General features: G+C 30.8%; 1 protein-coding gene across 10 annotated transcripts in view; it reads right to left on the minus strand.

Annotated features, from left to right (window-relative positions):
* Positions 1-25,008, minus strand: part of LOC145291276 (protein DOP1A-like) — a 284,201-nt gene that overhangs the window by 124,289 nt on the left and 134,904 nt on the right. For 4 of the 10 annotated variants that reach the window (XM_080136908.1, XM_080136904.1, XM_080136906.1 and 1 more), the window contains exons 13-15: positions 19,830-20,049; positions 4,706-4,882; positions 2,691-2,816 (exon numbers count right to left, since the gene is read on the minus strand). In XM_080136908.1, the coding sequence (XP_079993034.1) occupies positions 2,691-2,816; positions 4,706-4,882; positions 19,830-20,049 (523 nt within the window). The remainder of the gene's footprint in view (positions 1-2,690; positions 2,817-4,705; positions 4,883-19,829; positions 20,050-25,008) is intronic. The other 6 variants (XM_080136913.1, XM_080136910.1, XM_080136911.1 and 3 more) reach the window with 2 other exon arrangements.

The following is a 25,008-nucleotide window of genomic DNA, read 5'->3' on the forward strand; positions in this document are numbered from 1 at the left end:
GTGCAAGTTTTTCATAACTTGTGATGAGAGTAGAGTCAATGCATGTTAGCAAAACTATTTCACAGCTTGTCAAGTCTATCTTGGAACTGGACCGATGAAGATTTTAATATTTTACAAAAGAAATTAAGTGTGAACATGCATACTGATGTACGTGTTAATGGGGCTGCATAGATGTTACAAATATCTGGCAATGAGAAAAACATTCAGCAATCGCCAAAGACATTGATTAGCTTCTTTGAAAAACTTATGGCTTCTTAAAAATTATGTTTCATGTTGAGAAAGCAGACCACTTGAGATACCACAGATGTCCACTCCAAATAGACAATACGGTCAGTCAATTTTTTTACAATTAACAGCTAAAAACTTGAGTGGTCCAATTGATATATATTTGTGAGATTTAGTTTGTCAGTTTCAGAAACATGCAACAGGCCAATTGTTTTCTGTTCTCTTATAAAGGACTTGTTCCTATTACAATCTTGTCATTTATTAAGGAATCAAAGATTTTTACAAAACTAAATATGTTTTGAGATGAGGATTGATAATTTAGATTATTCAGACTACTATTCGCATGTTGGCTGTTATTTGCACAATGTTTCAGCCAATGTAACTCAACCTTCTTCAGATGTATCTTGTCAAAGTCCAGAATCATTCTCTCAAACTTGGAAATCTGAACAGAATTTCTAATGGAACCAGTTATTTAATCCCCTGGAATCATGTTCTCATCCTATCAACCTTGACCAGATAAAAGTCTTAAGTAATTTACAATTAATATTCTTCGTATCACCCACACTGAGAATTGAGCCTTCAACCTCCACAAAAGTGGAACTTACAACTGAATTTTATCTAGTACTTTATCCATTATGCCATGAAACAAGAGCATGCTATCACTATGAAGGTCAGAGTTAAATCAACCGAAAATTTGTAAAATTAACACTCAAGATGAAAACAATAATCCAAATAATACAAATTATTAATCTCCATCTCAAAAAGAAAAAAAAAAAAAAAAAAAAAAAAAAAAAAAATGGAAACAAAATATTTTTCTAAATTTTAAAATATTGCTATTTTCTACTTTATTTAAAAGGGAAATCCCTTTGATACAATACCAACTGAAACCATATAACTGATAATATTACCAATGTCGAAATTAAGCACATAATTCAGACAAAGATAATGAGCAGACGATGCAGTGGTCAAATACAAACACAATTTCACAGAAGAATATTTTTTAAATCTGAATAATTATCTACAGTAAGGAGACCCATAAAAATTCCATGGTTGTGTTCTCCATTTATCTATATAATTTACTATTAATAATAAATTTCTTGACATAATAAATGACTGTCCTTCAAAAAAAAAAAAAAAAAAATCGTCTCTTCAATTCATCATAGTCAACATATATTTTTAAAATAAAAGTGAATATCACTTTTTCAAATTTATTTAAAAAATTTAATAAATATATCTGGGGAGGTTTTTAAGAATGCGTAAAAATTATTTATTAGGATGAGAAGTTAATTTTTTTTTTTAAATTTAAATTGTTACAATAAAAAAAGTAAAACGCTTGTTTTACTTTTTTTCCATATATTTAGAGCTCAGTTATTTTTATGCTAGAAAGAAACAAAGATTGAAGTTGTTAAAATTTTAAATTTAAAAAAGATTTGTTTTATTTAAAGAACTAGCAGGGAAACCAGATGTTGCTCGGGACTGAATGATGATCAATAAATGTTTCACACTCCCATATGTTTATTGTCATCGAAATCTGTGAAATCACTCATTTTTCAATCAAATCGATTAATTACCTACTTTAGTGGGGGACCCATCACGATGCACTAGAAAGAAGCCTACCCACAGTGCCAGTCCACAATACATTGTTGTCTACATTGTAGAGAACCTACATTAATTTTATAAGATTATTTTTATGTATAACGGCTCAAAGTTTAAAATGTAAAAATCAAGTACCATGGTTCAATTAAGCTCTAAACAGAAACATTCATCTCAAACACACTACTGTCATATCAAAGAACTTACTGTTGATTTTATATGCTGAGTCTTTCTGCTTGTGTGATAAAACTTCTAAAATGCACTGTTGCTGTTAGCCTGTAAAAGGTCTTAACTTTGGTCTATTCCTTCTTTCATTGGATTTAGTTTTGCTAAATTGGCCAAAAATTTTCAGTTTTCAGAAAATATTTACCTCCCTTTTGTTACAATTTGAACTCTTCAGATTTTTTTTTGCAAAACTTAAATTTTCCCCTAGTTGTCTTCAAAAACTATTTTCATTAATAATTAATTTTCTACCTTATCGTTTTTCGTAATTGTTTGGATATTTTTATTACTGTGACATGACAATTTAGTAGATACCATCGGTTTCACTTGAAATTCAACATTTCAATTATCGCTACGATAACAAAGAACCTAAATTCAAAATGTAGCCAAGGGAGATAACTCCATAACACTTAAAAGTTTTAATATATTGTCAGCCATATTGTATGTGTTTGTGTCAATGGAGAATCATAAATATATGATACAATCGATTTATATTTTCGATTAAAACTATTCAATAATTATTTCAATTTTTGGTGTAGATATCTATTTTTGCATGATATGTAAGTTTATCAAAAGAGTTTTGTTGTTAATTTATTTAGAACCCTCATATTTCACCTTTGTATTTGTATTTATAAGCACCCAATATTTACCTTTTTATGGTAACCAGGAATTTTCTTCCGTCGATCATTCCAAGCAACAGCCACTGAACCTAAAAGGTTGACACCATGTGGAACAGCAATGGGACTGATAAACTCTAAAATATATGAACGCACCACCTGAAATATAGAATAAAGTCTTTAGAATCTACGTTAGGGTTAAAATCTACATGTGGCTCACACTTAACTTTCAAGTATCAAATGGGGAGGTATTGATGGATGATGAAAATGGCGGTGAAACCTTGTGAGAACATTTATTGAACAGAAGCAACATTTTATAAAGTGAAGTGGTAATAAGAGTAGGGAGAGACAAATATTTCTCTCTCGCCTTCTCACTACCATTTTCTTCTCAGTTTTTCTTCACCGATTCACAAACTTATGGTAAAATAAAGCAAGTAAGATATTGTATATATATTATCTAATTGAAATTCATTATTGAGATGAGTATTATTTATTAATTTATTTATTGCGGACTATTATCCTCATCTTTCTTAGATGTTTCATGACGTTTCGGCCAACTATTCCTCTGGCCTTCGTCAGTCAAGTGGTAACCACGACGGGATAGGAACTCCGAATCTCCTAACTGCATTCTCAGCAATTACTGCCATCCATAGTTGTTGTCGTCTCACCACGTTTTGGCCAAGTAAGCCTCTGGCCAGCTTTGGGTAGGATTGAAACCGCTATCTTCAGACAATTCTCACCTGGAAACGCAGAGATTCAATGTCTCTATCCACTGTGCCACGGGCCTCGAAGATGAAACAACATCTAAGAAAGATGTGGATAATAGTCCACAATAAGTAAATTAATAAGATATTGTAGTTCAGTTTTAATAATGTGTTTATATCGATATTTCTACTCGCATGTTGCTTTGCTTATCCACTATTCCATAAAAGTATTTTCCATTTTTGTCTGAAATTTCTTTCATGTTTATCCATAGACAAAGAAAATTGATGATGAAAATAAAAATTGAATAAATTACAATATTTATTAGTCAATCAAAAATTCAAACAAGGAATTATAATAAAGGAAAATTATGGGTTAATGATTTTTCTTTATTATGATTACTTGTTTAAATTTTTTATAAAATATATATTGTAATGTATTCAGTTTTTATTATTTTTTTTTTTGCCACTTGCACAGTTTAATCAAGACATTAAAAAATAAAAATATCGAAAAAAAAAGATTATATTGTACGTATTCGTTTTGAATTGAAGATCTCAAAAAAAAATTTCACCTAATTTGATCAAGTAGTTGTTTTTTTTACAGCGGAAAAATATGTTTTTATGAAAGCACGTTGAAGATAGACATCTTTGAATTTTTTTAAATTTTCGTTTGGATTTTTAGAACATGCCACGGGGAGATAACTCAATTTAAAGTGTCAATACTCCCTCCCCATCTTTAATACTAGCATTTCTTCATAAATATTGAACCTTTTGTTTGGTATCATAAATTGTTTTTTCGCTGTAAAAAAAAATTTTTTTTTTTAAAACTACTTGAGGAAATTAAGTGAAATTTTTCAGAAAACTTCATTCCATAATGGATACATACAATTTTAACTTTTTTTTTTCGATATTTTCATTTTTTTAATGTCTTGATTAAACTGTACAAGTACTGTTTTTTTTTGTTTTTTTTTATTGCTCTATCTAGCAAAAAGCTTTCTATTATATCAGTAGATTATAAAGATGTTTATTTTTGTAATTAAAATCTAATTTAAATTAGATTATATATACTTTTTTTTCTAATTAGGTTTGTTTAATACATTTCTTTTGTTTCTATATGCTTTCTTCCTTGTGCAAAAAACATTTTCAATGCATTAATACATAAATATACTTACATAACTAATACTTTATGAATTTGAAACTTTTTAGCATGGGAAAAATTTTAAAAAAATAAATAAATAAATGTATGATAATTTTAAAATCTAATAAACAGGGACAAAATGAGATTATGACAAATGAAAACAAAAAAAAAATAGCAGAAAAAAAAAAAAGGTGGGAAATTTTGCTTACCTTCGGGGCACCAATGATCCAATTATGATGTACACCAGTAGTTTCTTCTTCAGATTTAGTAATAGCTTTCCACAAAGTCAACATACAGGCAATAATTCGAGGGAGGATGCTGAGCAGGCCCCTGCGGGCTTCTAAAAGTGGAGCCAAAGATGCAGCATCTCTCTGAGGACTTGTTTCCTGTCAAATAAATAAAACGATTTTTTCTTTTTAATTTAAGATGTTTAAAACTTATAAAAATATATAAAAAATATAAGTCACCATAATTACAAAATTTACTCACTTGACAATAAATTAACTGCCAAGCGCTTTTCGGGCATCTATACTATTTTTACTATTTCCAATCATTAAAAGTGTGGATCAAGTTTGAAAAATTCTTTGAAAACTTGTAGGGGTTGGGAATCATCCATGTTTGGTTTGTAAGCTTAGAAGATTTTTATAAGTATCTCAGCGTTGTCCAGTCATAAAATATGATATTTTAATACACAAAGATTTTGTATTTATTATTGTAGAACCAATTTCTATTGATTATTATATTGCATCTAATATGTCGTAATGATTTCAAAGTTAAAAAATATGATTTGGGTGCCATCAGTTAAAATTGAAGCCAAACTTTCATTAAGTCGCTCGCATATCCATGAATGAGTATATTTAGTTCATTTTAATTTTTAAATAGCAAAAGTAGGCTTTTAATATCAATGCCAGTGTGCAAGAAAAAACTCGACTTAATAGATATATAGATTATAAACGAATATATTTAATACATAAAAATATTTAAACCCAGCTAAAGAAAGAACAATGTTTTTGTTTTCTTAAAGTTTAAAATAAAATATCATGTTTGCTACATTCCTAGACATTTATCATCTTCAGCAGTTTTAATTAAGTATAAAGAATTTAGCAATGATTTGCAGGTTAGTAACAATTCATATAAAATTTCAAGTGTATTTTTATTTCTGATTCAATGTTAATTTGTTTAATAACTAATTCCAACTGCAGATATTAATTTATAAGATTGTGGATTATTTTTTAATAAAATTTTATTTGTTTTTTATTCTTTATTTTTTTCAGGGCAACTTGTTCCATTTTAGTATTTTAAATATTTTATTTATAAAAGATTGTGAAATTTTCTTTAATAGCTTTTTAAACAAAAGTTTTAAAAGTTTTTAATTATTGTTTTAGCTAGTAAATTTTATTAGTGCAGATTTCTTTTTCATTCTTTTAAAATGAGATTGAAGATTTTTTTGGTGTTGTTTTTACAGAGAGCTTTACTAAGATGGCCATGACAGGATAACATTAATAAGCAAATGACTACAGATTGACTGCAAAGGAGCATGTAACCTTCACATTTTTTTTATATGGAAATCACTCCAGATAAGTCATAAAGCCACCTGATGCAAAGAGCCAAAAAATACCACTTCAAGGTGAAAAAGTAACCAATTACAATGGATCCAATAAACAGATCAGTACACTATATGCAATTTCTTACTCTGATGAACATTTCTCTTTCAATCACATTGACAAGAAATCAATTTTTGATTCAATTTTTCTTTAGCACATTTTTGTTGTTTCTATTAAGTTTAGGTGTGCACAAATCTTTTTATACTATTTAGTTTCTGTTTCTTTTAAAATGATCTGAACTGTTATCTAAGCTTCAGCCTCTGTCCCATCGATGAAATGTTGCATCTCTCTGCCTGTTCTACAAGTATTTTAATGGTGAATGCTCTGACGAACTTCAAGCACTTGTACCCCCCCTCAAAGTAAATACCCTCGACAAACCTGGCAAGTAGCTAAATCCCACCCCTACATAGCAGAGATTCCTAGATGTAAAAAAGCCTTCTACTCCAATAGTTTCTTCCTTAGAAATGCTAGACTTTGGAACTCTTTTGGGATCCTGTTTTCCTAACTGTACTGACATGCAGAAGTTCAAGTGTAATGTGAACAGATATCTTGCTGCTCATCTCCCTTCATAATATCCATTCAACTTACATCCCTGATAGTAGTCTATTACTTCAAAGTGACACTGTGCCTTGTTTGGGGTGAAAATTGAAAAAAGAAAAATAAAAAACAAGAGTTTTTGTAGAAATCCTCCCACATTAACATATTTAAAAAAAAAAATTTTTTTAAATAAAAAGTAGTAAAACAATTATTCAATATTTAAAAGTACAATATTTTAAGATTTGTTCAAACAATTGAACTCAGTGGTTCAGTTATTAGCAAAGATATTTTTTACTTATCTACTCTATGAAAAAAAAAAGAGTAAAAAGGGAATATATTTAATTTACTACGAATCATTGGAAACTGCTGAAGTAGGTCTTTTTTTTAGTTGTTGGTATAGAATTTTTACCAAAACAGACAAGATGCTAAAAAATAGAAAATAGTCTAACCAACTTAAAGAATGATTAAAAAAAACACTTTTCTCAAAACGTGCACAGACTATTTAAAGCTGCTTATTACAACCAGAAAAATTGAATTCAAACATTTTTCATGAAAAAGAAAATAAATAATCACAGTTTCGAAAATTTTTAGATAAGGGATGATCACATTATTTGGATTAATCAGACTAATGTTCTCATCTTGAGTGTTATTTGCAGCGAAATGTTGTGAAAATAACACTCAAGTACAGCACATTAGTCCAATTAATCCAAATACAAAAAAATATATTAAATCAATTGCAAAAAAAATATATCATGTATATAATTTGAGAAGAAAGAACAAAATAACTCCATTAAATTAAATATATAAATATTTATAGACATAATTTCCAAGAATTTATTGCTCAACAGGATACTTAAGATTTCATTAATCCACGGGGTTTCAAAGAAGCGGTCTTTTCATCAGAGGAAAGATATTAGCAAATCATTATGAATTTGTTGGTACTGGCATAAATTGAAATTGCATATAAAAACTAATTATGTATGCAAAAAAAAGTTAATATAAAAAGTTCATGAAATGAACTCCATGGATTAAAGAAATCTTAATATTTCTTTTTTGAGTATCCTCTCGGACAATAAATTCTTGCAAATTATAATTTACAGTCTTGAATCGTGTTCTTTTATGACAAGCTCTGTTTCCTATTTTGTTTGTATTGAGCTTTTTTATTTAGTTGGGATTACTATATAAATATTAATATTCGTTTTAAGTTTACAGAAACTTTTGGCTTGTAAATTTAATTTTTATTTATTGATTTTATAAATATATATATATATATATATCAAGGCTCTATGGACAAATTTATCTTTAGTTGACCTTTAACAACTAAATATTTTCATTTACTAGCCAAATAGAAAAGTTACTAGCCAAACCCATGTGATTTTTGGAATGCGACATCTTCGTTCTGTGGTGATTATGTACATAATAAAGTTTTTTTCTGTATTTTTTAAATGTAATTCTAAATATACAACAAATTTTATGTTGATACTTGAAGGTATAAACATTCTAATTTCTTTAGACGTTTTTTTTAAACAGCCTTCGTTAATAGTAATCAAAAAAAAAAAAAAAAAAAGGAGTATATTGTTTTATTAAACTTTTGTTTAATAATTTAACTTTGTTCGTTTTTATTAAAAAAACAAAAAAATTGAATAGATAATTTTCACTCAGTGAGCTTTGGAAGATTGTCAGTGAAAGAAACACAATCACCAAAAGATAAGCGTTTCATTGTTTCTAGTCGCTACTTTGAAAAAAATCACTCGCAAATGTGACTGTTTCACTCGTAATGTAGAGCCCTATATATATATATATATGGGGGATCTCAGTGATCAGTTGTCAATCTGTCTTGTTTGGCATGAATTAGAGGTAAGAAAAAAGATTTAGCTGAAAATATACTAATGTTCAATTCAGTATATTATACTATTTTAGGGTAAAGCACCATCTTTTAATGCTGAATACAGTGGAGGGGTGGGGTTGGGGGATATACAAATCAAAATTTCTTAAATATTCCATCAAAGAGACCACAAGTTTTTTATAATTTGAAAACAATTTTAAAAGTAAAACATTTTTTCATTTAAAATTTTTTAAACATTAAAAAACGTCCATTTTCAAATTAAAAAATTAAACATATTTTAAAGCATTTTTAAATTTTAAATAAAAAAATTAAGCAATGAAAAAAAAAAAAAACATGCAATCCAAATTACATTTCTGAAATAAAAAAAAAATTGAAAAACTGCTTGAAATTTACAAAAAGTTTTAAATTAAGAAAAAAGATTTCAAACCCAAATTTAAAAACATTTTAAAATGATTTTTTTTTTAAATTTAAAAAGAAAAAAAAAGATGAAAAAGGAAAAAGCATGCAATCCAAACACAAAAATGCATAAAGAAGAATACACAGCAAAGAGTTATGCTCACTGCCACTATGTGAAGATAAAAGATTGAACTAAAAACCGCAAAAGCAAGAAATTTTCAAGAAAGAGAAAACAACAATGGAGGCAATGAATGATAATAGAGCAAAGAAGAGGATCATCTAAGCTTCAAAGCTACAATAAAAGAGACTGACACTCAACAATTATATTAAATAGGAGATAAAACCATGCTGAATACAAGGGTCAACCTAAAATACGAGCAACTGTCATCCAACGGGAGCACCACATGCAAGAAAATATTATGTCATTTTGAGATATTTGTACTTTTAATGGTACTAAAATTCAGCTAGCTCAGGATGCAAGTAACTTTAAGGTTGACCCTATTTTTATCGTTTTGATTTAATTCAGCAACATTCACTGGTGACTGTCAGACTTTGGCGAAATATAAGCAGAAATACCCAAGAAGCAAATGTAGATGAAGTTTTAGTTTAATGATATTGAATTTGGTTTCAGGTCTTTAAAATCTATTTATTGCAAATTCAGACTTCAACCTAACTAAAAAACAAAATTAAAAATCTTTATAATGTACACACCCATCACTGAACGAAGATGTCATATTCTAAAAATGATGTAAATTGATCTAATAGTTTTTTTTTTTTTTTAACTAAAAAATAAAATTATGTAAGGAAGCAAGATGGCTATGTCTTGATCGGCCATATTTGATAAAGGGAGACAACTCAATTCAAACTACCTAGATCATATCAACCTTGTAATGAATACAATTTATTAAAATCAAATTTTTTATAAAATGATTTTCTATATGAAAAACTATTTGATTAATTTATGATTTTTGGAATATGACATTTTAATTGTGAAAATCTTAAAGATTTTTTCTGTATTTTTGTTGGGTTTTTTTTTTTTTTGTAAAATTTGGTTGAACTCTAAATTTGCACCATCTATTCGATAAATGCTGCCACATAAAAAAATGTAAAAAAATATTTTAAATAAAAAAATTAATGAAAATTAAACGTTCTCAAAGACTTTAGTCTAAATTTGTTTGGAAATAATTTATCAATTTTTAGAAGTTTATGAGTAATTAGAATAATAAACGTAAAAAGAAAAAAAAAAATGAACTTTTTTGATAAAAATAATGATAGTCATACAAAAGATTTATTTAAAACACAAAGTCAGCAGATGTATATCTTTGTTTAAATTAGATTTAACAGAATTATAATATTAAAATTAATTAAATTCATAGAATTACTTTTTCTCTTAAAATCCTTCTCCCTCTTTGTCACTTATCCTCCTCTTCCTTTCAATGTAGAAATATTTTTCTCAAACATTGGCCAATTAGTAACATAATGTTAAAATGTTAGAACAGCAAACAAAAATAAAGTCAAAAAATGTGTCTGCCTCACATGAAAAGTCAACTCCTGATAACACTAACAGATATTTCATATTTATTAAAATCAAAGCTCCCATGTATCATCTTAGTATATCTATAACTTTCATGTAAATTACTTCAGACAAGGCATGAAGCCACTTGATGTAAGGAGTTAAAAAAAAATGTAATACTAATTCAAGGCCAAAAAGTAGCCAACTATAAATGTTAGATGGATAGATTTTGATCCCCCCCCCAACAAAAAAAAAAAAAACAGCAATTCATCCCCCTTTGTCAGAAACATCGCTCATGAAACATGAGGACTAAAGGACAAAATAAGGGAAGCGAGAGTTGCCAAGGTCGACTTTTTACTCTCCTTTAACAGAGTTATTCTATATGGTCAGGATTAAAAAGAAAAAAAAAAAAAATTTTAGATACAATAACTTAAAAAGATGTATTTAATAAAGTTTTATACGGAATCATCATGTTGATACACTAGTTACCGTTAGATAACCAAAGTTAAGCAATAGTGACCCTAACTTATACCAGATGGGTGGCCATTTCATTGTATATGGGAAGATGACACGCAGAAAAAAAAATAACGCTCTGAATATGCCTCCAACAAGTACTTCAGTATAATCCACTTGTGAACATTTGTTGACATGATGAAACAACCGCCATTCTCATGGCAGAAGTTTGGTTCAATCATTTTTATTATTACTTATATTTTAATTCATATTTTGAAACATGATGTAAATCATAGATTTATGACATCACGTCAAAGCTATAATTATTTTAAGGTAATGTTTTAAGCTCTATTTATAAGAAAGTTCAAAAAGTTCATTTGGTCAGGCAAAACTTTCATTTTGCAAATCTGCCATCCAACTTAAACAGGCATCACTTGTAAGGTACAAAAAAATAAACATCTATTATTTGTTTATAAACTCGACTCCAGATTTTGTTTGGAATGCAAATTTTTTGTTACAGAACTGGATTGAATCGAGCAACAACCTTGGACCGACATAACGAGGGGGGGGGGGTAATCACAGTCAGTACACAAGTACATATTTATAAGACTACCTAGAAAATATACTCAGTGAACCAAGTGCAAGAGAGTTTCAAACAATTGCACTCCAGAGATGGTCAGAATCTTAGAAAGATCTCTCAGTTGGAATATCTGAGTTAGCAGGGCGAATATAGGATGCCAAACATACATTCACCCACTTGAACTAACTAATAATTAAAAAAAAAAAAAAAAAAAGTAAAATTGGTGCTAACTTTATAATCAGGAAATATTTCAAAAAGAATTAAATAACGTGCATGTTATAAGGCAGAGTAGGGACTGTTGTGGATGTCTGCCGGAAAAAAAAAATTTCATCATGCAGTAGCTAACATTTGCTACCTTGTTTCTATAATCCTGCAAAATAGGCTGAAAAAGTTTTTGGTTTTTTTTTTTTTCTTATCAAGAATTCCCCTTTATCGAAAAACAAAAATAAAAAAATCTGTATGACATACACACTTGTGACAAAATGAAAACATCATATTCCAAAAATCATTAAAATTGATCAAGATGTTTTATCTTTTTTTTTTACTAAGAAAATCAAATTTTATAGGTAAGAAAGGAGTGACTGTCTTGCAATGGCATTTTGAAAATAATCTCAAGAAACAAACGATAGGTCAACAATAATTCAAATTGGCAAGATTTTTGCATTGCTCAAAGGCAGCATGCATTCCGCAGGTTTAACCGACATAAGTCCAGTTCTAACAGACAGAAGTACATAGAAGCTAGAAGTAACGTTAAGAAAGAAATAGCGACAGCTAAGAGGGAATTTACGGAAACCACTAAAAAACGCATCGAAGCACAAAAATTAGGAACTCGTGACTTCTGGAAAATCTACAACAGTGTAGTAAATAATGGGCAATCAACAATTCCTCCACTAACCAACAATCACGAGGTTCTTTGTTCAGCAACCGAGAAGGCTAACATGCTTGCCAGTCGGTTTGCCTCCAACTCCACACTGGACCCTCTAAACCACCCCCTACCTCAATTTCCTATGCGGACAGACGCCACGCTAGACGATCTGATAATCACCCCTGCTCAGGTGCATGCTATCATAAAAAACCTTGACACTTCAAAAGCATGTGGACCCGACCTCATCCCAGCTGTGCTATTAAAAAAGTGCTCAGCCGAAGTAGCTCCAGTTCTCTCCAAACTCTACAACAAATGCCTTAATGAATCTTGCTTTGGAAAACTGCTTCTGTGGTACCAGTATTCAAGAATTCTGGCGAAAGAACTAACCCATTAAATTATCGCCCTATTAGCCTCCTCCCACTTTTTGCCAAAATATTTGAGACCTTAATTAACCATGCTCTAGTCCAGCACCTTACAGATGCTAAACTTCTGACCGACCAACAATATGGATTTAGACAAGCCCGTTCCACGGCAGACATCCTCACTGTAATCTCTGAACGCATATACCAATCACTGGACAAAGCGGGGGAGGGCAGAGCGGTAGCTCTAGATATATCTAAGGCTTTTGACAGGGTATGGCATGAGGGTCTCCTCAGGAAGATTAGATCTTACGGTATCACTAGTAGAATACTTAACATAATTAAATCCTTCTTAGATAAGAGAAAAATCCAGGTTGTCCTCGACGGTCGTACATCTAAACAATATGATATAAATGCGGGAGTGCCTCAGGGATCTATCCTTGGACCTCTGCTGTTCCTGATATTCATAAATGACCTCCCCGACAAAATTGCCTCCGAGATGGGTATATACGCTGATGACACCACACTCTATAACAGGCATGACAGGAAAACAAATGAACATATATCTAAAGCAATGGCAGAAACACTAGAGGATGACCTCCAATCAGTAGTGGAATGGGGACAAAAATGGATGGTCACGTTCAATGCCGCCAAGACAAAACTGGTTTCATTCAATAATTACAAGAAACCTTCTCTACCACCTATAGCCAACGACTCTTTATCTGAGAGTACGTCTCTCAAGCTCCTTGGCCTAACGTTCACAGGAAACATGAGTTGGAACAATTACATCGAGGGCATTGCCAGGGCCGCTGCGAGGAAGGTGGGCTCTCTCTATCGTGCTAGAAAACTTCTAACACCCGAAAGTATCCTGTACCTCTATAAGGCCACTATTCGCCCATGTATGGAGTATTGCTGTCATATTTGGGCTGGTGCATCGGCTACTAGTCTCTCGCTCCTTGACAGGGTTCAAAAGAGAGTCGCAAATCTGATAGGCCCTAAACTGGCATCTAAGCTTCAGCCTCTGTCCCATCGTCGAAACGTTGCATCCCTCTGCCTGTTCTACAAGTATTATAACGGTGAATGCTCTGAAGAACTGCAAGCACTTGTGCCCCCACGACGTGAACACCCTCGACAGACCCGACAAGCTGCACAATCCCACCCCCACACTGTAGAGATCCCTAGATGTAAAAGATCTTTCTACTCCAGTAGTTTCTTCCCCAGAACTGCTAGACTTTGGAATTCCATTCCATGTCACTGCTTCCCCAACTGTACTGACATGCATAAGTTCAAGTGCAACGTGAACCAACATCTCGCTGCCCTAATCCCTACATAGTACCCCAGTAGATGTTTCCCCTGATAGTAGCCCCCTACACCAAAGTGGCAATGTGCCTTGTTTGGGGTGAAAATGTAATAAAAAAAAAATAAATAAATAAATAAATAAAATTTTCTAAAAATTCCTATTAATCACTTAAAATGATTTTCTTTATAAAAATAAAACTACTTGGTCAATGTATATGATTTTTGGAATGTGATATTTTCATTTCATCATGGGTGTGTACATCACAGATTTTTACATTATTTTTGTTTTTTAATATTGGAGGAATTCTGGGCAAAAACCGTTTTTATCTACATGTCTACAATAAAATTGCAGGTAAAACAGAAGACTTGGATACCATTTAAGATGGATGTTTTTTTGCATAACATGGAGAGTCAGGTTAATTAATGGAGGTGTACTAATTAACAATAATTGGTAGACCTGTACAATGCACCCACTCCTACCCAACTTGCATTTTTTCTTTTCGGTTATTTTTTCAGATTATCATTTGAACACTAATCTACTAGATTATCCCAAAAAAAATGCAAAATTCAATATTTAAATATTTGTAGGTCGGTGCTCAGGTCCTAATACATTTTAATAACCTGATCCCAGATATTAAAACCACTCGAGGAAAAGACTCGCATCTCGTCTTTTTTTCAATTTTTTTCTGTGGATTTATTATCCATGGGACACTAATATACTACATTATAAAAAAAATTCCATGTTTTAATATTTATAAGGGGTGCTCAGTTTCTAATACAACATCCTAGTAAATTGACCCTTCATATTCAAACCAGTTGTCGATGAAAAGATTTTTTATTTATCAATCTTAAGTGCAGTGATATTAGGACCTTTATTACCCAATGTATTCCGTATTGTTTTCACTGGTCACCATGTTTGTTTTTGCATTCATTCAAGTTTGGTCTTCAAACGTCAACCGGTTCCAAAATGGTGGGGTTCATTTATTAGAGCATTGTATTAGAAACTGAGCACTGGCTAAAAATCTTTAAACATTAATTTTTTTTTTTTTTTTTTGATAATCCGGTAGATTAATGTCCAATTGATAAAAAGACGAAAAATTTTTTTTAAATGGGTTGAGTGGGGGGCGGGGGGATTGTACAGATCAAAATAATTAATATTAAAAACAAAAGGAAGAAGAGGCTGGCCAATCGGAGAAGTGGAAACAAATCAACACGGTGAATGATAAACGAGAAGAAGCAATCAGGAATGACGTTGAGTTGGTTTGAGAGGACAGAAGCTGCCACAGTTAGCGACAGAGATAGACAAGAGAGTGACATGTCCAGGGTGGTGTCCCCTCCCTGGACAGAACAGGAAGGATCATCAGCAAACACATTCAGCAACACAGGCCCCTCCAAGGAGACACACAGCAAATTACATCAACTCGGATCAGGTCACCATTTTTTTTTTTTTTTTTTCCCAAAAAGAATTCTGGATCAGCTTATCAGTTTCAATCTGATGTGTCTCAATTTCTGAACGTTCCAGAACAATATCTTTAAATACTGAAACGATATCAATTGCAGATCATAATAAACATATCAAATATGATACTAATCATTATATAAATTGTATTATAATTATATTTTATAGTTATATTAAATAAAATAATGATCGTTTTAATATTAAGTAAAACGGAAAGGTTGCCTCCATTTAAAAGGTTAAAAAAATAAAAGAAAAGAAAAAAACAAGATATAAAAAAAAATCTTTATCATATTTGATTTAACGCCAATTTTACATGCTGGCATGTGTTGGACAGCTTTAAGAAATTCACTTTCAAACTATACAATCTCTAGCCAGGTTTTTATTTATCCTTCTTATCTCAAATTCATCCTTTTCATTTCCTCTCCTGTATCTCTGAAATATACCAAATGCAATTTGTTTTATATTTGGATAATGCCCCCATCATGGCATGGAGTGGAGGGCATTGTCTATTTGTTGTGGAAGAGTTTAAAAATAACAACTGTTATGCAGCCTTTCCTTTGAAAGCACTACAAAAAAAAAAATCTACAAAAGAAGCTGGCTTAAGGATACTTATGCTTAAGCAAGGTTTTTTGTAGATTTATAATTCTGACTCTTTCCCTACTGACGAGAAGCATTGGGCTTCAAAATGTTATGGCCTAAAAGAGTTTTTTTTTTCCTTATTGATATAATAAAATTTTTTTATTAAACTTGGAATTCTCATCACTCACTTCTATTAGTTGTTTCACTTAACCATGTTAAGCTTTTACTATCTCTATGTTCGTTTGCTAAAAAGATTTGTATCTTCAATCTTATCTATTACTATAATATATATTAGTGATGGGATGATTCCAATATTTGTCCCCCGCTTCCGATACAATTACAGATTCCGTGCTAAATTACCGATTCCAATTCTTCATAAATCTCTAATTATTTAAATATAGGATTGTTATTTTCCTCGATTTTTGTAAAAACACACGTTTAATATGCAGATATATTCCTAAACGTCAAAATACACTTGTGGAGGATGATCTATCGATTTTAGCTTTACTGGTATTTTAAAATCAATAACTATTTATTATTTTATCATTACTAGCAATGGAAGATTTTGCTTTAAACAAAATCAAATAAAAAAGACAATTAAAAGAATCGTTTTTGCATCAGAAAATAGGCATCAATTTTTCTGATTCTGATACCCACAAATCTACCGATTTTTCCGATTCCTGATTCCGATAATCGTCCCAACACTAATATATATATATATATATATATATATATATATTTAATCCAGCTTAGCAGTGTATCAATAAACTTTTTTAAAAGAAATCAGTTAAATGGAAAACTTATTAAAAGAATCAGAGTTATTCTTTTTAGCTATTAGCATTCCTTACTTGTTTTTAATATAAAAATATTGGCAAAACAAATTTAAATATAATGGATCTTAGGCAATGCCAGGTTAGAACAGCTAATATAGTACACACACATATTTTTATATAACTTATTCAAACAGTTATTCTTACATTATTTGATATACTACTAAGATAGATGTAGAGTGCTCAATACCAAATGATAAAACCACTAAATAAAGTGTATCCCTATAAACAAATTAAAAATGCTTTGGATTATTGTGCATCCATGTTTACACTAAAACAATCCAAATTATTTTCGCACAGAGTTAACCTAATATGGTTTTAGTTACTTTAAAAGTGTAAATCTCATTTGTAGAATCATTTTTAAAATTGGTGCTTGTGCATTATAAGAAAATTTTAAATGTATTTTAGATAAAAAAAAAAAAAAAAAAAAAAAAACACTGTTACATACATATGCTGAAATTAAGAAATAAATTTTTTTTTTAATTTTAAGAAAGGGTAGAGTAGAAAATTATTTACAAGTAAAAAAAAAAGAAAGTAAAATAAGTAAAAAAAGCAAAATAAGTAAAAAAAAAAAGTTTAAAAAAGTACAAACAAAAAAAGTAAATAAAATTTATCAAATTGTAGAATTTTATTACATGTGTTGAAGACTTCTAAATATTCAAGGGGAGGTAACTGTCGTCTATGATTTTGACAAAATCATAATACAGCATTTCAAAATAAAAACTGTCAGACAGTTAATATTTACTTTTAAATAAAAAATAGTTCTAGCAAGTCTTCTACTCGATCATTATTTTTTTGTAATTTTAAAACTTTTTACTAATTTCGACATGACACATAATTATGTAATGTTCTTTTTACCTAAAATGCATTTTTTGAAATCCCATTATATGACACAAGCACCTTAAAAATTAACGGTAATGCCATTTTTTTCATTTTATTGCATTAGTGTATTATCTGCATGGTGAATTTTCAAGCTGTCGATAATTTTTCAAAACGCAAGGACCTCATCGTATGCAAGAGAAGCAGTATTCAACAAATGTCTGACTTGTACTCTTGTATGGTTGCAAGGCATAGTAGACAATGAAACGTCAAAGCAACATGATCATGATTGCAGTGAATTGGATGGAGAAAATTGATTTTTCATATGACAATAACGTCTCAACTGATACAACCACATCACCTGCAATTAGTCATAGGAGATACTCCAAAGCATACTTCCTAAGACTAAGATTACAACCTGATCTTAGCAGAAGGCACATGTTGGGAGTCATTTACAAAACATAAGACACCAAGGCAAAAAAAATAAATAAAATGAAAATAATCTATAAACTATTAAAACTAAAACAGAAGCAACACTTGATGATTGCCTCCCAGTGCACTATTGATCACTATAAAATAGCCTTTAATTTTGCTATTCTCAAACGTTTATAAACTTAACCATACATATGTAACAGTCGTTAATATGTAGGGATCCAACACATTGTAGCTCTCATCAACAGGGAACATAAGAAAGGAAGAGGAAAGAAATCCAACTCTTTGTTTCAGGTATTAACAAAAGACCTTTTTTCCTCTTTCTTCTGCCAAGCGTGACTTCTTATCTTGGCTGTGACGTCACCCACGTGTCTAATGTGAACATAATCCTCGGTCTTTGCATATGTTCTTTATATAATCCTTTTCTTTTTCCTTGCCAACGACATCACTTCAAAAGCAGTTCGGTCATTTGCATACAGCTGCCATACGCATGCTTACACTCTGTTACACACATATTAGACATCAATTAATAAATATTCTCAAGACTTGAGTTTCTTTAGAGTATTCAGTTATTAGTAGCACATTTAAAATATTCCAGATTTTCAGAAATTTTATCCATCATTAAGACACTAATTATGCAAGATTTTCTGAATTTCAATTCATGCTTTAGTCTCTTTCAGTCTAAGCCCCAAATTTTAAATATTTTTCTAGAAAAAAAAAACCGTTTAATAAGTTTTGATCAAAATTGGAATAAATTTTCTAGAAAAAAGATCTAGTAAGTGATATTTATTGAGATATTAATCTTGATAAACGGACATTAAAGTAGCTCAAAATTATTCTCCTCAGGGAATAAATTTTGTTAATTATTATAAATGTGTTCTGTTGCAAGTATTCTGTTAATTATTTATACAGGGTGAGGCAAAAAGGACAGCTATTTTTGGAATTGCTATTACAGCGGTTGGACAAAATAAGTGAAACAGTGTTGGAAGGTGGGGGGGGGGAGAAAAGGTCTTGCACCAGCACATTTTTTTTTTCCTTTCAAGGGCTACATAGACATTTCCGGGATCACATCAGAAAAACTTGTATCTCGCTGAAAACAAAACCAACATTTTGGTAATTTTTTTAATTTTTATAGATTTAAAACACCTATTAATTGATGCAAAATCCACAAAACTTTTCCATTATGTTGTCCAACCCCTGTAAAAGAAACTTCAAAAACACTTATTTCTGCCCCACCCTGTATATATATATATATATATATATATATATATACACACATTCCCAAACTTATATTACCAACAAACATTAAGCAACTTAAAAGAATTAAAGATATACTAACCTCATATGAAAGATTGTGCAACAGTCTTTCATATGAGGTTTATAAGGCATATTTAGAGTTAGAAAATCAACTAGCACCTATTACACTATATATATATATATATATATATATATATATATATATATATACTATCTTTGATCTTGAGCACTGTTCCATCAAACACAAAAAACAAGACAACTTATTAAAAATATAAATTCCTCTTCTCTTTGCTAACATTTTTGAGCTATCAATCAACATGAGCCTAGTGTGCCCCCACACCTGTTGGTAACACTAAGCATTGCAGCATCCGTACGAAACCATCATCTAAGACTATTTCAGCATCTGAGCATTCTTCTGCGCCTGCCTGCATGAAACAAGCGTCGCAGCCTTTTTGTCATTGCAGCTGTGTATCTCCTTTGGAATAATGAGGTGCACCATGCATACCCGAGTAGTACTGACTGGATTGAACACGTGGATGAGGTTGGTGATGATCTGTCCTGCACTGTAAGAATCCGAAGCCGATGGTGTTCCCAGTGTAGCTGTATTATGTTGATTAATAGATACCGGCGATGTGTTGTCCAGTAGACAATAATGGCAAATTGTTGTAAGACCTTCCAGCATGGTCAACATGTGGTCAGGTGGAAGACTTTTTAATTGACCATTTCTAGAGAAAAAAAAAAAAAAAAAGAAGTAATATTATTAATTTTTTTTTTCTTTTTTAAACAGGCATGCAATTTAATAAAACAGAATACAATTTATATACTGTCAATCCCAGCACCACAGTTCCATTCACCAAAAAAAAAAAAAAAAAAATACACAACAAATACAGATAACTAATGTAACATTTTCAATAACAAAAAAAAGGTCATTATACATACATTCAAGGTGTTTGTACATATCTTTTTATTCTTCTCATCACTATTTTCTTCTATGGTTGCTATACACTAAGCTTTTTCTTTTATACAGAAATTAATACTCAGGGAGATGTATGCTGAGTTTTCTTCAAGGTTTTAATTGACTTGGGAGAGAGACTAATTTTATCTTAACTGTTTACTTCTTAACTTACTGAAAGTGGTGACGCAGATGGACAGAGGCGTCGAAGTAACACTCCACTTTGATTATTTCTACATTGTTGGCAGTATCTTATTCACGCGCTTCCATGGAGAGATCGATCTGAAAACATTAGTTTTCTCTCCACTCGAAAACATGACATTCTTCATCTATGTTTTGTCTACAATTTTGAAGTACTACACAGGGAGATGTATGTGAAGTTTTCTTCAGGGTTTTTTTTTTTAGAGAGAATGGACCTTGGAGGGAGAGAGACTAATGTTATCTTAGCTAATTGTTTACTTTTCAACTTGACTTTTCAACTTATTGAAATGAGTGACACAGATGGACAGAGACATTGAAGTAACATTACACTTAGGTTAATTGGTGGTGTGTTATTAGCAAGAGACCAACTCAAAAACCTTTGTTTCCCTCAGTTCAAAAGCGTGATGTCATTTTTCATCATTTAACTGTTTTGTCTACTGTTTAACTTCTCACTCCATGTCACCTGTTTATGGTAACGATTAATTTTGCAGATAAACGTTATCACAATCTGTGCTATTTCAATTCACTTTCACAAAAAATAAAACAATCATGCTTCAATTGCCATGTATGGAAAAGGTGGTAGAAATTTACACAGAAAACAATACAGTAACTCAACACCAAATTCGCTTTGAATTGTTGTTGCTAATGCATTTATTAGCTCGCTATTCCAAGATCCAGGGATTCTGATCAAGAAAAAGGCTCTAAGGTTCGATCAAAATCAACGACAAAATAATTTCTTACTGTCTACGTAGACCTCTTTCTGGCACTAGAGTGAATAATAGGTCCTTAGGTATATCAATATCATTGTAGGCCAAAATGAGATCACTGCATAATCGTCGGTGCTTAAGGGAGAAAAGACTAAGCTTTTCGAGTCAGCTTCCATAGGCCAGATCTGATAGAGCCTGCACCATTCGAGTAGCCAGTGTTTGAAATCTCTCCAGATGCTGGATATCGCATATTAGAGATGGAGAAGACCCTTATCAAAATTCACACTAGTTAACTTAATTGCCATTGATATAGGGTCCCTAATGTGTAAAACCAATTCACTGTTTCATTTTTCAATCTGTATCAATGAAAACATCAATCCTGATACATCACAATTTATATGAGACACTGAATAAATGATAAGTCATTTGTAGGAAGCAACCCCAAGAGACCTCTATCAGCCTATCATCAGAGGCAACGTCATGTCCATTATGTCATCCTGCAAAAGTCTAAGTCTTCATGAAGAAGACCAAACAAAACTATTAGGATGAGCATATAAATAAATATATGACAAGTGACACCATTTTTAGTTTTGCACAATTCCATCTTACAACAGCAGTTTCATGCTATTTGAAACTTTCAAGTAAGGCTGGTTCCATTAAATGCCATTATAGAGAACCATAAATTGAAGCTCAGATGAACACCTACCATGAAAATAATAGAACACAGACAGGCTTGCAACTTCTCTTCTGTGGAAAAGAGGTTGCAAAGAGGAGAAAAGGACATCACTTACTTTTTGCAGTCAGTTTTGAACTCTGTCATGGCAAGATAAGTTGCAGTGACAAGCTCCTGGCCAAATGTGATAACAGTACTCCATTTTAGGGCATATTTGGCTCTAATATAGGTAGAAGATTTTGTCGAGAGTAAGATGCCTTCTGGAGCAGTAGAATGACAACCATTTTTCCAGTTACCTTGGCAACAGATTTGATGCAAGTCTTCTATTTCAGGTCAAGTATGAAGGTCAGTCCTAGAAGCTTATCGAAACAGAGTGCTTTTTTAAAGCAGGAGCTATTCATATCAATTGCGGTCAAGTGGGGATCAGAGTGTTTATGATGAAAAGATAGAAGTTTGGTTTTGAATGCTTTAAAATTAACCAGCCACCTTTTACCTCATTGCACCATGCACTCAAGGTCAGAGGAGAGAGAATCAGAGAGATCTTGGTCGTTGCTGGATTTTGAACTGTTACCATAGATGGTAGTATCGTCTACGTATATGTTGAATAAACTTAGAATATGATTTGGGAGATCCCTGATGAAGATAAGAGCTTAAATATATACATGAAAAACAAAAATTTAGGAAAACCAAAGAAACAGCCTTATTTAAAAATAAAAAAAAATAAAATTAAAAAAAAAATGCATTTTGAAAAGGAAATTCTTTCCCATTTTAAATATTTATTAAATAGAAAAAGTTTTCAAAATGCAGAAATTATTTTAAGTAGACAGGCTGAGGACTTCCAAATTTTTTTCAAACTTTGAACTGTCACAATTTTTTTTTATTTCAAGAAATACACACATACTGTCTAATGTTATTGTAGAGATGTATATAATTTACTGCAAGTAACACATAAAACATAATAAAATGCAAACTTGCTTTATGTTATTAAACCATTCAGTTCCATAGTATAGAAATGTTTTACTATAGAGTTGAAATTTTGTGTAATAACTAAAAATGGATTAGAATACACAAATTGAGAGGGAAACCGTGTCAATGCATTTATGCCCTAATTTGAAAATCCTGGTGAGAAATCTCCCAAAAATGACATCATTTTTCTTAAAATAATAGTGCCAATAGTGAGGAAGAAAAGAAATCCAGTAATGTTGAAATTTATAGTGAAGCAAGAGTTGCTTAATCATTAACCAAGGCAATGTACTTGTGTATTAATTTGGAAATCTTAATGATCTATATTCTAAAAATGATTTAATTTTTCTTAAAATTATGGTGGCCTTGGTGGGAAGAGAAATTATTTCATATATGTTATACGATACCTGTCGAGAGTATTTTAAATTGTTTTATATGCATATTTACATTACCCGTCTGAGGGAAGGTAAAAGTATTTTAAATATGTGTTTTACATTACCCATTCTAGCGATGGTAAAATTCTTTCATATACGTGCTGTAAATTATCTATCCTAGTGAAAGTACAATTATTTTATACATGTGTAATATCCGTCCTAGGGTAGGTAAAGTATTATTTTGCTCAACATAGCAAATGATACATAGGATAGAGGAATTTTTGATGTCTAAGAATAATAGGCATGTTCAAAAGTAACTTAATTTTTCTAATTGTTTATATGGTCCCAAGCAACACCAGGTAGCCTTGCTAGTTCAAAATTTAGTTTAAAATTTACATATTATGGTAAGGAACAAAGCAGTTCACACAAAGAGTTACATTGCACTTTTGGCTATTAGTTAGTGGATTACTATTGCAAGACTCATTTATATAAGTCCATACATCATTGAACTAATAGAATTTTAACAAATTTTACAAGTCTTAAGAGGGTTGAAACAACTCTCAGAGAAATTGATAAATACAGATGAATTTTATCCTTTTTTTCAGTGCAGTAAGCAGTACTATTATATATTATTTTATACATTTTAAAAAGAAATTATTTGGCATTCTATTTATAGAACAGTGGGACCTAAACAGTTTATATAGAGTTGCATACATTTTACTTAAATGGACATGTAAGAAACCATAACACACAAAAAAAAAAAAAAAAAAATGGATAAATTAATTTGTTTTAATACAAAAGATGTTGTCTATTTTTAATTGCATGGTTTTATTTTGAAATTTTAATTTTTTTTTTTATTATCACATGCATATTGTATTTTTTTTTAATTTGAAGGAAATAATGTCTAAAGTAATGAAATGAGTATACAACCTTGCCATGTATGTGTGCATTTTACTCATAACATGACATGGAGAAGTCAGAAAGTTTTCCAAAACAAGAAAGTAAATCCTTCCAAAATGTTTTTTTTTAAAGTTTGCTAAGAAAAAAGTAAAAATGCGAATAAAAATTGGATTTGATAAATTATAAAAATTAAATTTAAAATAATTAATCTTATACAAGTGTTTGAATGCAATTGTCTGAATATAAATAAAATAAAAACTTTGGTGAAAGACTTACCCTGTGAATTAAGACAATATTTGCATTTTTAACAAATGGAGTGATTTCCTTGGATAAACATCTTTGTTGGTTATACATGTATGTTACTAAAAGAAGTATCAGGCTAGATAGAATATGTAAAATCGATTGGAATTTAGTTTTTTTTTGTTTTTTTTTTCAGTTAAAGAATACAGACTGATATTTTTAATTAATGGATACTAATGCAGACTATGGGTGCAGCAAATCAGTTTAAATTTAATTGGATCTAACATATTAATTTACAATCTAATAAAATGAGGAAACGTATGAATCCCAACTCAAGGTTGCAGAGAAAGGTTCCAAAATATACCACGCTGACCCCTTACGTTCCAAAATATACCACGCTGATCCCTTACGTTCCAAAATATACCACGCTGACACCTTACGTTCCAAAATATACCACGCTGACACCTTACGTTCCAAAATATACCACGCTGACCCCTTACGTTCCAAAATATACCACGCTGACCCCTTACATTCCAAAATATACCACGCAGAACATTTATTTTAAAGATTTACAATATACAGACTATATGTTAAGTCTCCAGAGATAAGAAAATCCAACTCCAACTCTTAGCATTCTTATGAGTCTGACGGACTCTCTCCAACGCTGCAACCCT

Source organism: Euprymna scolopes, chromosome 12, assembly GCF_053919585.1.
Source record: "Euprymna scolopes isolate OS-2025 chromosome 12, ASM5391958v1, whole genome shotgun sequence".
NCBI lineage: Eukaryota > Metazoa > Mollusca > Cephalopoda > Sepiida > Sepiolidae > Euprymna > Euprymna scolopes.